Source organism: Pelophylax lessonae (assembly GCF_965119305.1).
Source record: "Pelophylax lessonae genome assembly, chromosome: 9".
In the NCBI taxonomy this organism is placed as follows: Eukaryota; Metazoa; Chordata; class Amphibia; order Anura; family Ranidae; genus Pelophylax; species Pelophylax lessonae.
This window is the reverse complement of record NC_138776.1, coordinates 240,570,406-240,586,022: the sequence shown is the minus strand read 5'-3', so window position 1 is coordinate 240,586,022 and position 15,617 is coordinate 240,570,406. Positions and strand designations below refer to the sequence as shown.

The following is a 15,617-nucleotide window of genomic DNA, read 5'->3' as shown; positions in this document are numbered from 1 at the left end:
AAGCCTGCTTTGTATAAAACGCTCTTTTGAGTGTATGTGGAGGTGAGCGGCCATTGCACCCATTGTTGGATAACGGTTATTGGGATCCACTTCACATGGTGACACATCCTGTGGGAAATTGAAGATTCACCGTTTATGCTTCTGAAGCACCTTTTTAAATTCATTGATTACTTTGCACTTGGACACTTTTTTGCTATGAACGTTGATCACTAGTGCAATATATTTATTGATTTATAAATTTTCTGCACTTTGCACATGGACACCTTTTATTTTGTGAACGTTTTTTTTATCATCAGTGCAACATATTACAATAGGTTATGTGTATGTATGTATGTATGTATGTATGTATGTATGTATGTATGTATGTGTATATATATAAAATATATTTATATTTTTTTTTTGGATTGCACAGAAGTGTTGATTTTTGTAGCACACTTATTGATCAAGCACACTATTTGGGTTATTTGCATGTTTGCACATGGTCACTTTGATATGTGATTTAATATATTTTTGTGCCAACTTATTGTTGATACATGATTATTGAAAACATTTATTAGTTTTTACTTTATCACTAAGGAGTTTGCCATACACTTGAACACACAGGAACTACCTTGTCCATCTCATTGACAGTGAGCTTGCACTCACTGAGAATGTAGCGCCGATTTCCTTATTTCCTTTACAAATTGAGATTACTGGAGTGTCTATTTCAGTGATTTACGGCTTCCAGAGGCATTGGAATAGTACTGTGTATATACCGTATAGTTACATTGGTCTGAGCTGGACCAATGTAACTATGTAAAAATATACTATACCTGGAATTTCTCACTAATCAAATTATTTTTAGTAAATCTTGCAAAGTTCCTTATCTGGATCCTGCCAGTGACAGCACTTCCTGCTTTAGGCGGACGCCTCCAAGCTACGGTGATTAACATCAGAATTGTCAGCCTGCTGTGCACAGTCCTTTAGTTGGCTCTCGGTCTGTGTATGCACCCTGCAGGCCTGATAGACAACCCAACAGCAAACTGTAGGAGTGTACATGGCAAGCTGTTAATTGAAGTCTATTTTTCAGAATGTAAAGGGTTAACACACTTTAGATCAGCCTTTCTCAACTATTTTTACTTCAGAAGAACCCTTAAAATTTTTCAGACCCTGTCGAACCCTAGCTAAAATAAAATATTTAGGGTCAGAGTGAAGAATGTATTTTACATTGGTGGTCAGTGGGAAGAATGCTCACCTTACAGTAGCGATCAGAATGACTTCCTTACAGACAGCTATAAAAATCACTGGGGTCGTGCTTTTGGACTGGAATCAATGATTCAAAATTCAAAGCAAACACAGTCTTGGTCACATATCACCCTGTTCTTGGTCCTTTAGGTTAGTGGTCTCCAAACTGCGGCCCTTTGCTTGTCTTTATTCAACCCTTAGGATCTATTCCTCCCTCTGACACCAACAATGGGGCACTATTCCTCCCAATGACACCAACAATGGGGCACTATTCTTCATAACTAACACCAAGGATGGGGCACTATTCCTCCCAATGACACCGACAATGGGACACTATTCCTCCCAATGACACCAACAATGGGGCACTATTCCTCCCAATGACACCGACAATGGGACACTATTCCTCCCTCTGACACCAACAATAGGGCACTATTCCTCCCAATGACACCAATGATTGGGCACTATTCTTCATAACTAACACCAAGGATGGGGCACTATTCCTCCCAATGACACCAACGATTGGGCACTATTCTTCTCACTGACACCAAGGATGGGGCACTATTCTTCCCACTGACACCAATGATGGGGCACTATTCTTCCCACTGACACCAACGATTGGGCACTATTCTTCTCACTGACACCAAGGATGGGGCACTATTCCTCTCACTGACACGAAGGATGGGACACTATTCATCTCACTGACACCAAGGATGGGGCACTATTCCTCCCACTGACACCAAGGATGGGGCACTATTCCTCCCACTGACACAAATGATGGGGCACCATTTCTCCCACTGATATCAACAATGAGGCACTATTCCTCCCAACGACACCAATGATTGGGCACTATTCCTCTCACTGACACCAAGGATGGGGCACTATTCTTCCCACGGACACCAATGATGGGGCACTATTCCTCCCAATGACACCAAGGATGGGGCACTATTCTTCCCACTGACACCAATGATGGGGCACTATTCTTCCCACTGACACCAATGATGGGGCACTATTCTTCCCACTGACACCAATGATGGGGCACTATTCTTCCCACTGACACCAATGATGGGGCACTATTCTTCCCACTGCCACCAATGATGGGGCACTATTCCTCACACTGACACCAATGATGGGGCACTATTCCTCACACTGACACCAATGATGGGGCACTATTCCTCTCACTGACACCAATGATGGGGCACTATTCCTCTCACTGACGCCAATGATGGGGCACTATTCCTCTCACGGACGCCAATGATGGGGCACTATTCCTCTCACTGACGCCAATGATGGGGCACTATTCCTCTCACTGACACCAATGATGGGGCACTATTCTTCCCACTACTACCAAAGATGCATTGTTTACTCCTACTGATGCCAGGACAATTTCTACTCATAAATGGCCAAGGTCTGCGCCCCCCCCCCCCCCAAAGTCTGACAGTAAACTGGCTCTTTCTTTAGAAAGTTTGGAGACCCCTGCTTTAGATTGTAAGCGCTCATGAGCAACCCCTCCTAGCCCTCTAGTCTTTAATGTCACTGTAACTATACTGTCTGTAGTTTTAATATATAATTATAACAGCAGCAATGGATTCATTTAATAAATGCAAAGCGTTCTCTGAATGGTACACTTGCTAAACGGTCGAAATCCTGTGTTCAGAGAGCATCAGGTCAGCCGCTCCGCATTGGACCCGGAAGTGAGATCACTGGAGTCTATTTCAGTGATTTACCGCTTCCAGAGGCATTGGACTAGTACTGTGTATATACCGTATACCGCTCAGCATTGGACCCAGAAGCAAATTGAGATCAACTATAAACTATACTGTCTGTAATTTTAATATGTAACATTTAAAGAAAAAAGTATTTATGACCAGAAACCCAGGGGGTTGGGGCCTACAGACTCTGGCACATCTATGATGCCATTTCATAGGTTCTGGGTAGTCTGTCTACAAGTCAGCAGCCAGTACAGAGCACTTATTTTATGTTTCAATGACAGCCCTGTGTAAAAAAGCCTAGCACATTATATATAGTATAGGAGGCTGAAGATTTCCAGTTAAACAAGCAGCCAGGTCTTACTTATTCTTCTGAAGTTCATCCAGATTTGAAGCATTCCATTCTGAACCCTGAAATAAACCAAAAAGACAACATGAGCTTTAGAACTGTCTTTATCAACTATAGCCACCAACAGAACAAAGTTTCCAGGTAAAATAATTTGTGTGATTCTATGTCAAGCCAAACATCTGATAAGAAACCCTGTCTGGTTTTTACTGCCAATGTTGATTTTTCCTCCATTTCTGTCCAGACGAGGAAGTTGGGGAAAATCTGCAACGGGGACACGTGCTGCAATAAAAAAAACTGTTCTGGGTTCCAGCCAGCTTTCCCCTAACTCTACTAGAGAATAAGATTTTAAAATTAAAACCATGGTCACAGCATAGACTTTGATAACATCAGCATTGTAACAACAATACAAATAATCGTTATTGTCAATCCAATAGAAGCTTGAATTGGCCATAGACGGATCGAAATTCGGCCAGTTCACCATCCTCAATATCTTCTTCAAAGAGGTTAGGGGATTCAAGGTCATACTGCTGTATAGATTCAAGGCACTACTGGACTCTGGAGACAGAATGTTTTAGAAGGGAAGATAGTTTTCCAAAGATATCAGATATAGCTGCAGCGAAATCTGCCTTAGTTGGGTTATCGGTTTTGTGGCTTAGAGGGAGCTAGAAATAGGCCGGTCATAGATTGAAATTCCAATCAAAAAAAGGGGAACCAAGAGGTACTGGGACTTTGACATGAGCTTAAACAAGGTAGCAAGAGGGTAAAAAACATTTGAAGAACCCACTGGCTCAGGTTAGGCTGCTCATAACAGGCAAGGCTACCCTACTGTAGGTACTCCAACAGGTTACCAGGAAAAGACCTGCATATATGGAAGGAGCGCTAGACCAAAAGATAAAAGTCCAAATTAATTTATTGACATTGTGTTAAAAGACAGACAGACAGCCAACAGGTTTCGGGGGCCAAAGGAACTTTCCCTTCATCAGGGCTTCAGTTAAATCTGAGAACCTTAAAGCGGTTGTATCCCGCTTTTTGACACTTTTACCTACAGGTAAGCCTATAATAAGGCTTACCTGTAGGTACAAATAATATTTCCTAAACCGGCACGGTTTAGGAGATATTTACAGTGCATGCAGCCGCTCGCGCGAGCGGCGCATGCGCTCTGAAGGTCCGGGGGGACCTTCAATTAAGTTGCCGGGAGCTTGCCGGAAAAATCACTCCCGCGCGCATGCGCGGGAGTGACGTCATCGCGGCTCCGGCCAATCAGCGCGCTGGAGCCGTCTCTTCCGGCCAATCAGCGCGCCGGAGCCGCCGAACCCGGAAGAGACGACGAGGGATCATGGCAGCGCCCGCATCGATGTCCGGGGGTCCGTGTCGGGGCTTCGTTTTAAGGTAAGTTACACATAATGGGCTAGTATGCGATGCATACTAGCTCATTATGCCTTTGACTTGCAGGTTTTTTTTTTTTATTTTTTTTTTTTATAGGGTTTACAACCGCTTTAAGTGGACTCAAAGTAACACTTTCTTGTTTGAATCTGTGCAGCAAAGCGGATTGCTAGATTAGGATTCCTGGCCAGCAGTATCTGTATCAGCAGTCAAAACAAAAAAGTTCAAACAGGAAAGCCTTACTTTGAGTCCACACACGGTTCTAAATTTTAACTGAAGACCTGATGAAGGGGAAGTTCCCCCGAAACATGTTGGCTGTCTTAACACAATATCAATAAATGACTTTTGACTCTTACCTTTTGGTCTGGCAGACCTTTCATATATGCATGTCTTTTCATAGATCAGGATTCGGCCGGTTCAGCAGGCTGGATGTACTGAAGTCAAACAATCAACTTCAGTGTAATTAGGCCCTTTATTCTCAGATCCTCAGCACCTTGACTCCACCAAATGAGGTAATCTCCTGTGGCGTACTCACAAAGTGAATGCTGAATGAGGGAGTATTGTCATATTTGGGAAAGAAGCCATGATTACCCAGGGGTTGACCAATGTCATATGGCTGTGTCTCCAGAACAGCAGGCAGCTGAAGACCAGGAGACATGCTTCTTGCATTCTCGCAAAGTGCATCAGCTATAAGGAATAGTGCAAGTAGGTCACCAATAAGCAGCAAGGCTGTTTCGGAAAAATCCAACAATTTTATAGAGATAAATAGACATTAAAATAGAGATAGACATTAAAATGATACTGCCACCCTAGTAGAGACATTTACTTAGGGGGATAACATAAGTGAAGAGAATGTTGCACATAAAAAGAAAGACTCGTCACAAATACAGGGAAACCCTGTCTTTCCTTATCCACACTTCAGGTTCCCAAAGGGGATCAAACCTCACCCGTCATGGTGGGCATACCCCCAAAGGGGTCTTCGGGGGCTGGGTACCATAAAAATGGACCTGGACCTGTATAGCACCCAGCAGCTAACTACATGCCATGGTGAGTGCCAAATACAGGATCCAGTGCCCAAAGCAGACATTCCAGGCTGGCTTACTAGAATCAACACCTGAATGAAGGGTTGATGGAAAAGGGCTTCGGCAAGTGAATGACACCAAGAATCAACCTGGTATTACAACACAGGGCAGATGATCCCAGAAGGGGAAACTGGGCCTGGCTATTAGCAGCATTAGTAACAAAGTGCAAAGGAGAACTGGAAGAGAAACCATTTTCCAGAACAAGGTCCAAAGAAGACCTGTGGGCCCCCCAAAGAGGTACTATCGGTAGAGAATTTGGCATAGATGCTTCCTTGTGCAATAAAAGAAGAAACCCTCAAGTGAAAGGCTCTCACTGTTCAATATAAAAACAACAGATTTAGACATCTGAAAATCGTCTCCTAACCTTTGTTGCAGGGTGAAAACGCACAGCATTTTTGCATACTGCATAGTACCAGCACTACCCACTGTCTTTTGGTAAACTTCTACTTCCAAATCTCTCAACTAGGAGGGCCCTTTGAGCTATCAAAGGAAAATTGTATATTAAATAGACCAGAAGGGAGAAAGAAGAGAAGTTGATAAGGTTTACATATACTTCAAGGGCAGGTGTAAATGGCCGACAGAGCAACAGCTGCATCAAAATGTGTCCATCATAGCTGAAGCAGTCCCCACTGCTTAGAAGGTGCATTGAATCCAATGAGCAGCAGTCCCACTGTGTGAACAGTTGTTTTGGCTAGTGTAGTACAAAGCATCTCAGTTAGGCCCCTTTCACACGGACAAAATGATCGGGTCTGCCTGTTAGTTTTTCAGGCGGAACCGGTCGGTCCATCCTTTGCGCTCTATGGAGCGGTGGATGTCAACGAACGTTTGTTTACGCCGCCAATATCCGATCCAATCCTGTTCACTAAAAACAGACGGACGGATGGCGTTGCCCATCCGTCTGGCGGATTAGATGACAGTCGGATGGAAATGGACAGGTGGTCTGTTTCCATCCAACAGCTCAGACGACACAGACCTGTCATCTGCCTGCTCAGCAAAGATCAGTGGAGAGATCCCCTGATGAGCAAGTGGATCTACTGGCGGACTCCGCCAGTGTGAAAGGGGCCTAGGATTCTCTGCACTGTGCTCAGAAGAACTTCCAATCACAACCCAATTTAACACTGTGTTGTCTACATCTACAGTAAAAAGGAGCTGACATTAAAGTTTACATCTATTTTTCAGTATGTTTATCATCATAAGGGTTGATTTACTAAAACTGGAGTGTCCAAAATCCGGTGCAGCTGTACATGGTAGCCAATCAGCTTCTAACTTCAGCTTGTTCAATTAAGCTTTGACAAAAATGCCTGGAAGCTGATTGGTTTCTATGCGGAGCTGCACCAGATTTTGCACTCTCTAGTTTAAGTAAATGAACCCCATGCCTCACTCAATACAGTTTTCTTAAGCAATTTAGACATTTTTTTAATTGGTTTCAAAATCTCTTACCTGGAGATACTGCTAGTAAGGCCCCTTTCACACGGGCTTTCCAATCCGGTCCGCCTGTCAGTTTTTCAGGCTGACCTGATCGGATGCTCCACGCAGCCCTATGAAGCAGCGGATGTCAGCGGAGACATCTCCGCTGACACCCGCTGCTATCCGATCCGATCCTGCCTGTGAAATCCGGATGGATGAAAACGGACAGGCGGTCTGTTCTCATCCGATATCCCATAGAGCAGAGCGGGGCTCCGACAGCTCAGTCTCTGCCTATGCCACTAAACACCTCTCTAGGAAAAGTTACCAAAAGTCCACAGGGAAAACAAAAACCGGTGCGTCAACCTCCTCGGTCCCCTGAAGCACTCACTGTTCCTCCTGTTCACCTCCACATTACTGTCTCTTGTAATGTGGGGATCAGCAGGAAGTACTAGGGGGCGCTGTGGGGGACTAGGGAATATGACAATCCAGATGTGTTGGCTTCCTGGCAACCAATGGTTTGATATGGACTCTGGTTGCTAATAGAGTGATTCATTGGAGACACCTGGATACAGGGCCCTGACCACTTTGGGATAGTTAGCATTACTGACTATATATGCAATGACGTCTTAATGACAAAACGCATTGGGAGGAGCTAGCCTTGAGTCACGTCGTCACGCCTGGAGGTTGGCCATCTTGTTGGTTGGAAACAAGGAGTTTTTATCGTTTTGACATGTGCATTTTATCTCTCATTTGGTGGGTGCCACTTTATTGATCTTAATAAATCTGCTAAGAATATACTACACTGAGTCTCTCTCCTTGATCCTATCTTCATATATGAGGTATATTGTGGACACACGGGAGAGATTCTAACACAAGACCGCTCCGGGATTATAAGGCTGAGTGATCCTTTCAAATCACCCACTGCGCAGTCTGATCATTGTAGGAGCGATGGTCCACACATTAGGGTAAGAGTCAGTGTGTGGTGAAGGTGGAAAATGGGGCTCACTACTGCATGGCCTTTCTACCCGGGTGGAAGATCTTGTCTTAAATTACTATTGGATCTTTTTTTTTTCTTTTTTTGGACTTTATTTTTTCAGCACTGCATGTGTGTATTTATAATATATGCAGAATAATACCTATATCTGCTACTTTCTATATGTTCAAGAATTCCAGTCCCATATCCTGATCCTATATATATATTATAACTGTTAATGCAGATCTGGATGTGGTGGGCTATTCTCATGGGCTGGTAGGCGCTATCCCCATCTGGAGACCCATGTCAACTTTTTCTTTTATTTTTTTGATGCCTGTAAGTGCTACCTATTCTCACTAAAGTTAAAAGTTACATATTATACATCCCTGAATGATCCTGAAGAAGCGGAAATTCCACAAAACGCGTCGCTCAGACAAAGCTCTCACTGAATACATACCTCTGTGCTCTCATGATATGTACTCAATACTGTATGGTGGTATTCGCATTGTTGTATGCTATTAGATATATTTTATCTGTATAAACCTAATAAAGAACCTTTTTAATCTATAGGCATTGTGTGATGTGTTCTCAAAGGCATATGTAAAGTCCCACCCCTTTAACCTGTGCTCTTTCTCTCTTCCAATGTATTGTTTTACAGGGCTTTCCTGGAACATTTTAGTATAGAAGCAAGGTAGCCTTAAAAGGGAAGTACTTTGTGTTAGCCAGAACAACCAATCATTTCCCATCTGTCATTTTTACAGCCTAAATGATAGACGGATTGTGATTTTTTTTGTATGGTGCAAAAGAACGATCAAATCAGACTATACCAAGTACAAGTAGGAGAAGATTTCTGAGGGACGGTCCATTTGTGCCAAGATTATAATCATCTCGTTATCAATGAACTCGGTGTACTCCTGCAGGTTGCAATTAGTGTGCTGCTCCAGAGCATTCCGGACCTAAAACAGAGGATACAGTCACTTTATTATAGGAATATCTAGAATAAGAAAAACCTAAAAATGGTTGTTCTATAATACTTTTATATCAATAAAAACAATGGTAAGGTTATTCTTGTGGTTAATTTCCTCATAAAAAACCTGCACGGAGAAAAAAAATCACAGGTGCCTACTGCTGAAAATGCTTGTTGTCTGAGCTAAAATACTTCTTCCACTGTCAGAGACAGTATGCACAGAGAAACAGGTGCAGAGTTAGAAATCACTACAACGTGCAGAAAAACAATCTTGCGGTAAAACGTTTTTATATACACTGTGTGCACAATTATTAGGCAAGTGAGTAATTTGACCAAATCATAATTTTTATGCAAATATTGTCCAACTTCAAGCTGTATAAACTCGAATGCTTATTGGATTTAAGCATATCAGGTGATGTGTATTAGTGTAATGAGGGAAGGTGTGGCCTAAGGAGCTTAACACCCTATATCAAGGTGTGTATAATTATTAGGCAGCTCCTTATTCTCAGGCAAAATGGCTGGCCAAAAAAAAAGAAAGAAATTAACTGACTCTGAAAAGTAAAAAATTGTAAAAAGTCTTTCAGAGGGATGCAAAAGGAGAAATTAAATGGGGACTGAGGTTATAGGATAGATTGGATTTCTAAGTCCTCATTGAGGCCTCCTGGTGACATACTATCGAGGGTATATATCCATTAGGTCTCCCTCTCGCAGAGACCTTTAAAAGGTTCTGACAATATATATTTTTTTTTTTACTGGAGCTAAAATACAGCCTATTAATTGTAATGTGCCTATGCACACAAGCGCCGCGCATTCTTCATTATATATATATATATATATATATATATATATATATATATATATATATATATATATATAAAAATTGAAAAAATTTTGAAAGAAAAAAAAAAAAAAAAAAGAAGAAGGATATATTGGATTTCTGTCCTCATTGAGGCCTCCTGGTGACATACTATCGAGGGTATATATCCATTAGGTCTCCCTCTCGCAGAGACCTTTAAAAGGTTCTGACAATATATATATATTTTTTTACTGGAGCTAAAATACAGCCTATTAATTGTAATGTGCCTATGCACACAAGCGCCGCGCATTCTTCATTATATATATATATATAAAAATTGAAAAATTTTTGAAAAAAAAGGATAGATTGGATTTCTGTCCTCATTGAGGCCTCCTGGTGACATACTATAGAGGGTATATATCCAGTAGGTCTCCCCCTCGCAGAGACCTTTAAAAGGTTCTGGCAATTTTTTTTTTTACTGGAGCTAAAAGACTGCCTATCAATTGCAATGTGCCTATGCACACATGGCCGTGCATTCTTCAGTTAAAAAAAAATATATATATATATTATATATATATAAATAATTGAAAAAAATCTTCTTTTTTGGTCAGTAATTTATGCCTCATGCGTGCAAATGTGCACAAATGCCCATTTACATATTGTGCAGAACAACAACGCGAGAATACAATTTTGTGCATTTGAGCGAGAATGCGCCCGTGCAAAATTGCGTAAATGCATATACGTGAAAATGTGCGCAAATACGTGCAAGTACATACTGTGCAAGAGGCTTAACAGATGAAAGCAAGTGAGATGGGTAAATGTTCCTTTTTCATTTAGTTGCATAATAATTCTGCACACTAATATTTGTGCACACATGGATATTCTCCTAAGAAAGCCAAAACCTCACCTTTTACTTTCTACATTTTTCAGGTATGAGGTTTATTAACAATTAGGATATACCGAGAGTAATCTAGTTGTTCAATAATGAAATAAATATTCAAAAATGCAACTTGCCTAATAATTGTGCACTCAGTGTAAAAGTGTCCATTTGTCAGCTTATAATAAAAAATACAACATGGTATTAATTAAAACAATGTAACAAATAAAAGCCATTTACGGATTTAAAAACTTAAAGTAAAGGTTATTTAGGTATGCAAAATAGGCATGAAGTTTTTTTAGAAGTGTTAATGTGCCTTCATTTGTCCACTCACCTGCTTAGAAGTTATATTCTCAAGGTCGCTTTCCCGCAAGATGTCTCGCAGCTTTTTTCGGATGATCTTCTCAGTGACCTCTCTGTAATTATGAGACAAATATATATCTGGGACCACATATACTTAAAAAAACCAAACAAACATACATACATACATACATGCAGTGTTTCCATTAAACTTGACAGAAATCCAGTGAGCTCTGCCTTCTGTGGTTACAACTTCAGCCACTGACATCAACCCTGGGGGTTATAATTGTGGCCACTGACATCAATCCTGGGGGTTATAATTGTGGCCACTGACACTCATGCTGGGGGTTATACCTTCAGCCACAGACACCAATCCTGGGGGTTATAATTGTGGCCACTGACATCAATCCTGAAGGTTATATTTGTGGCCACTGACCCCCATGCTGGGGGTTACAACTTCAGCCACTGACATCAATCCTGGGGGTTATAATTGTGGCCACTGACATCAATGTTGTAGGTTACAAATGTGGCTACTGACATCAATGCTGTAGGTTACAAATGTGGCTACTGACATCAATGCTGTAGGTTACAAATGTGGCCACTTACATCAATGCTGTAGGTTACAATTGTGGCCACTTACATCAATGCTGTAGGTTACAATTGTGGCCACTTACATCAATGCTGGAGGTTATAAATGTGGTCACTGACTTCAATCTTGGAGTTTACAATTGTGGCCACTGACCTCAATCTTGGAGTTTACAATTGTGGCCACTTACATCAATGCTGGAGGTTATAAATGTGGCCACTGACCTCAATCTTGGAAGTTATAATTGTGGCCACTGACACCTATGCTGGGGATTATAACTGCAGCCACTGAAACCAATGCTGGGGGTTATTATTGTGGCAATTGACACCAATGCTAGGTGTTAGAACTGTGGCCACATACACCAGTGCTGGGGATTATAATTGCAGCAATGGATACCAAATCTGAGGGGTTATAACTGCAGCCACTGACACCAATGCTGGAGTTTATTATCAGAGCCACTGACACCAATGCTGAGGGTTTTAATTAGGGCCACTGATAACAATAATAGGGTTTATTGTGTTCCTGCTTTCTCCTCAATGTATGTTGCAGTATACTCAAAAAAGGCAGCAAGACCAACATTTTGGGTGTTGATTCTGAATGGGCTGCCAAGCTTAACCACTTGCCGACCGCCGCAAGTACATATACTGCGGGGGTCAGCCCCTCACAGGCAAAGTGACATATGGGTATGTCACTAGCCTGTGAGGCTCTGGGGAGCGAGCGCGCGCCGTCGGATGCGCGCTCCCGCTCCTGCTCGGTCACGGACCCCCCCCCGCGAGTGTGACTGTCGGACCCGATGTCCGCCGGGCACTTGCGATCGTCCGTTAGAGCGGGAGAAAGGCAGGCGGCTAATGTAAACAAAGCCATCTGTCATTCTCCCCTGTGTAGGAATAGTGATCATACGGTTCTACTATGTAAGACCGTTGATCACTGTTCCTACACCTCAAGCCACAGCCAATCACAGTTAGAAGCACGCCCCTAGGGACACACTTAACCCCTCCCTCTCAAAAAAAAGTTAACCCCTTCACTTCCAGTGTCATTTTACAGTAACAGTGCATATGTATAGCACTGATTACTGTAGTAATGTCACTGGTAACCCCAAAGTGTCAAAAATGTCAGTCAAGGGTCCGATCTGTCTGCCGCAATGTCGCAGTCCCGCAAAAAAAAAAAAAAAAGTCGCAGATCGCCGCCATTACGCGTTAAAAAAAAAAAAAAAAAAAAAAAATCTTTCCCTTAGTAAACGCAATAACTTTTTGCGCAAACCAATCAAAATACACTTTTTGCGATTTTTTTTTTTACCAAACATATGTAGCATAAAACAAATTGGCCTAAAATGTTAAAAAATTTTGATTTTTACATTTTTTGGGGGAAATTTCATATAAAAAAATGTGAAAAACATTGTTATTTTTGCAAAATTTACGCTTTTTTTTTTGTTTATAGCGCATGATCAAAAAAAAATCGCACAGGTGATCAAATACCACCAAAAGAAAGCTCTGTTTGTGGGAAAAAAAGGACGTCAAATTCGTTTAGGTACAGCGTCGCACGACCGCACAATTGTCCGTTAAAATCACGCAGTGCCGAATCGCAAAATAGGCCCTGGTCAGGAAGGGGGTAAAATCTTCCGGGGCTTAAGTGGTTAATGCAGTGCACCTCGATGCACAAAAATGCGTTGTTATTGTGCGGCCCTACAAATGGATTTTTCTAGGCCTGTAGATTTTACCTTACACAATAGCCATGTGTGGGTAACGGTGTCAAATGCTTTTGCAAAGTCCAAGTATACTACGTCCACAGCCACTCCTTTGTCTAAGTTTCTGCTTACTTCCTCATGAAAAAAAAAAAAAAATCTGATTTGTTTGACAACTGCAGTCTTTCGTGAATCCATGCTGTCGACTGCTTTAAAAATTCCTTTTTCAGGCAAAAACTCTTCTATGGGGTCTTTAATCAAACGTTGGTATTCGGGGCTTCTGCACTAGGAGAGAAGTTAGGGACTGACACTGATGCAGAGTTTAGTGCTTGAACTCTGATCCCCCTAGCTTAGATAAGATCTGGTGGAACTAGGCAACTAGGTAATCTGGTCACGTGATTGGCTACCTTGGGAGCCCAGAGCTGTTCTTCATGATAAACAAGAAAGTAATTGTTTATTTTATTTATTTATTTTTTTACTATATTCTTCTAGGGCCTCATGCACACGGGACGGTTTTTACAGCTGCTGTCTTTGGCGACAGACGTTTTTTTATACAGCCAGTAAACTCCCCAGCATGTTATCCTATGTGGCCATGCACACATAGGCTATCAGCAGTTTTTGGCAGGGGCGTTTTCTGGCTGTAATAAAACCCCAGAACTAGTAGGTTTTGAGAGCAGTTTTTCAGCTGGAAAAATGCTCCAATTCCGATAAAAGCTTAAAAATGCCAGAAAACGTGGCTATTCGGCCTTTATCAACTTTTTGTGAGCCATAAGCTCTTGTGGGAATATAGTCTTGTTTAACCGGTTGCCGCATAAATACTGCGGCAGTGTGGCTCTCCCAGGCAAACCGACGTAGGGTTACGTCGGTTGCTTGGAGGCAGCTAGAGGGCGAGCGTGCGCCGCCGGCGGCACGCTCCCGCCCCCACTCGTCAGCGGGGCAGCCGATGCAGCGGGCAGGCGGCTCCGATTGCCGCCTGACACCCGTGATCTCTCCTCGCTGAGAGAGAAGAATGGTCAGCTGTTGTAAACACAGCTGACCATTCTTCTCCCTGGAATGATCACAGAGCGCCTGTGATCCTTCTATATAGGATCACATGTCTTTATGGCCATTTCAGAAGCCACGCCCCCTCACAGTTAGAGTTACTCCCCTAGGCTCACATTTAAACCCTTGATCACTCACAATGTTAACCCCTTCCCTGCCAGTGTCATTATTACAGTACCAGTGCATATTTTTAGCACTGATTACTGTAGTAATGTCACTGGTCCCCCCAAAAGTGTCAAAAATGTCAGTTAGGGGTCCGATCTGTCCGCCGCAATGTCGCAGTCCCACTACAAATCGCAGATCGCCGCCATTACTAGTAAAAAAAAATAAAAATGACAAATCTTTCCTGTAGTTAGTAGACGCGATAACTTTTGCGCAAAGCAATAAAAATACGCTTATTGCGATTTTTTTTTTTATACCAAAAATATGTAGCAGAAAATAAATTGGCCTGAAATGTTAAACTTTGATTTAAATTTTTTTTTTTTTTTTTTTAGAATGTTATATAGCAGAATGTGAAAAATATATATATATATATATTTTTTTTTCAGAATTGTCGCTCTTTTTTTGTTTATAGCGTAAAAAATAACAAAATCGCAGAGGTGATCAAATACCACCAAAAGAAAGCTCTGTTTGTGGGAAAAAAAGGACATAAATTTTATTTGTGTACAGCGTCGCACGATGGCGCAATTGTCCGTTAAAGTAACGCAGTGCCGAAATTGCAAAATTTGGCCTGGTCTTTAAGGGGGAAAATCTTCCGGTCCAGAAGTGGTTAAAAAAAACAAACAAACCTAAAAAAAAAGCTGAAAAACTCCTACAGCTTTCCACTGACGTTTTGATAACAACCAGTGTGCATGAGGCCTATAGTGCAGGGTCGTTCACTGGGTTTACTTAAAACAGTTCCCTAATGCTATGATTTTGCTCATTTTCTCTGACCTTTCTTGTGTGGTAGCATCTCTGCGCATAGACGTTAAGTCTGCTGTGGCCATCCAAGCGTGAATACAATCCTGGGGTGAATGACGGTGGTCCCGGTAATATGCCAGCCCAGAATGGACACTATTGCCTGGAATATAATTATAGGACTCTGCAGCTTCGCAGGCTTTGTGAAGTGTTTGAAGAAGGGACCTGCAATCAAAACACATCAAAGCAAATGACTACAACATAAAGTGTTAGTTATACTAAACATGTCATACCTACGGTATCTGCTCTGTTCAATGGTTTTGCAAAGAGCAGCCCTGATCCTCCTCA

General features: G+C 42.0%; 1 protein-coding gene across 1 annotated transcript in view; it reads right to left on the bottom strand.

Moving 5' to 3' along the window:
• The window catches only part of SSH3 (slingshot protein phosphatase 3), an 84,969-nt gene that overhangs the window by 22,679 nt on the left and 46,673 nt on the right, over positions 1–15,617 (bottom strand). Inside the window, exons 7-10 of the mRNA XM_082266765.1 lie at positions 15,306–15,494; positions 11,099–11,180; positions 8,952–9,080; positions 3,295–3,341 (exon numbers count right to left, since the gene is read on the bottom strand). Of these exons, the coding sequence (XP_082122891.1) occupies positions 3,295–3,341; positions 8,952–9,080; positions 11,099–11,180; positions 15,306–15,494 (447 nt within the window). The remainder of the gene's footprint in view (positions 1–3,294; positions 3,342–8,951; positions 9,081–11,098; positions 11,181–15,305; positions 15,495–15,617) is intronic.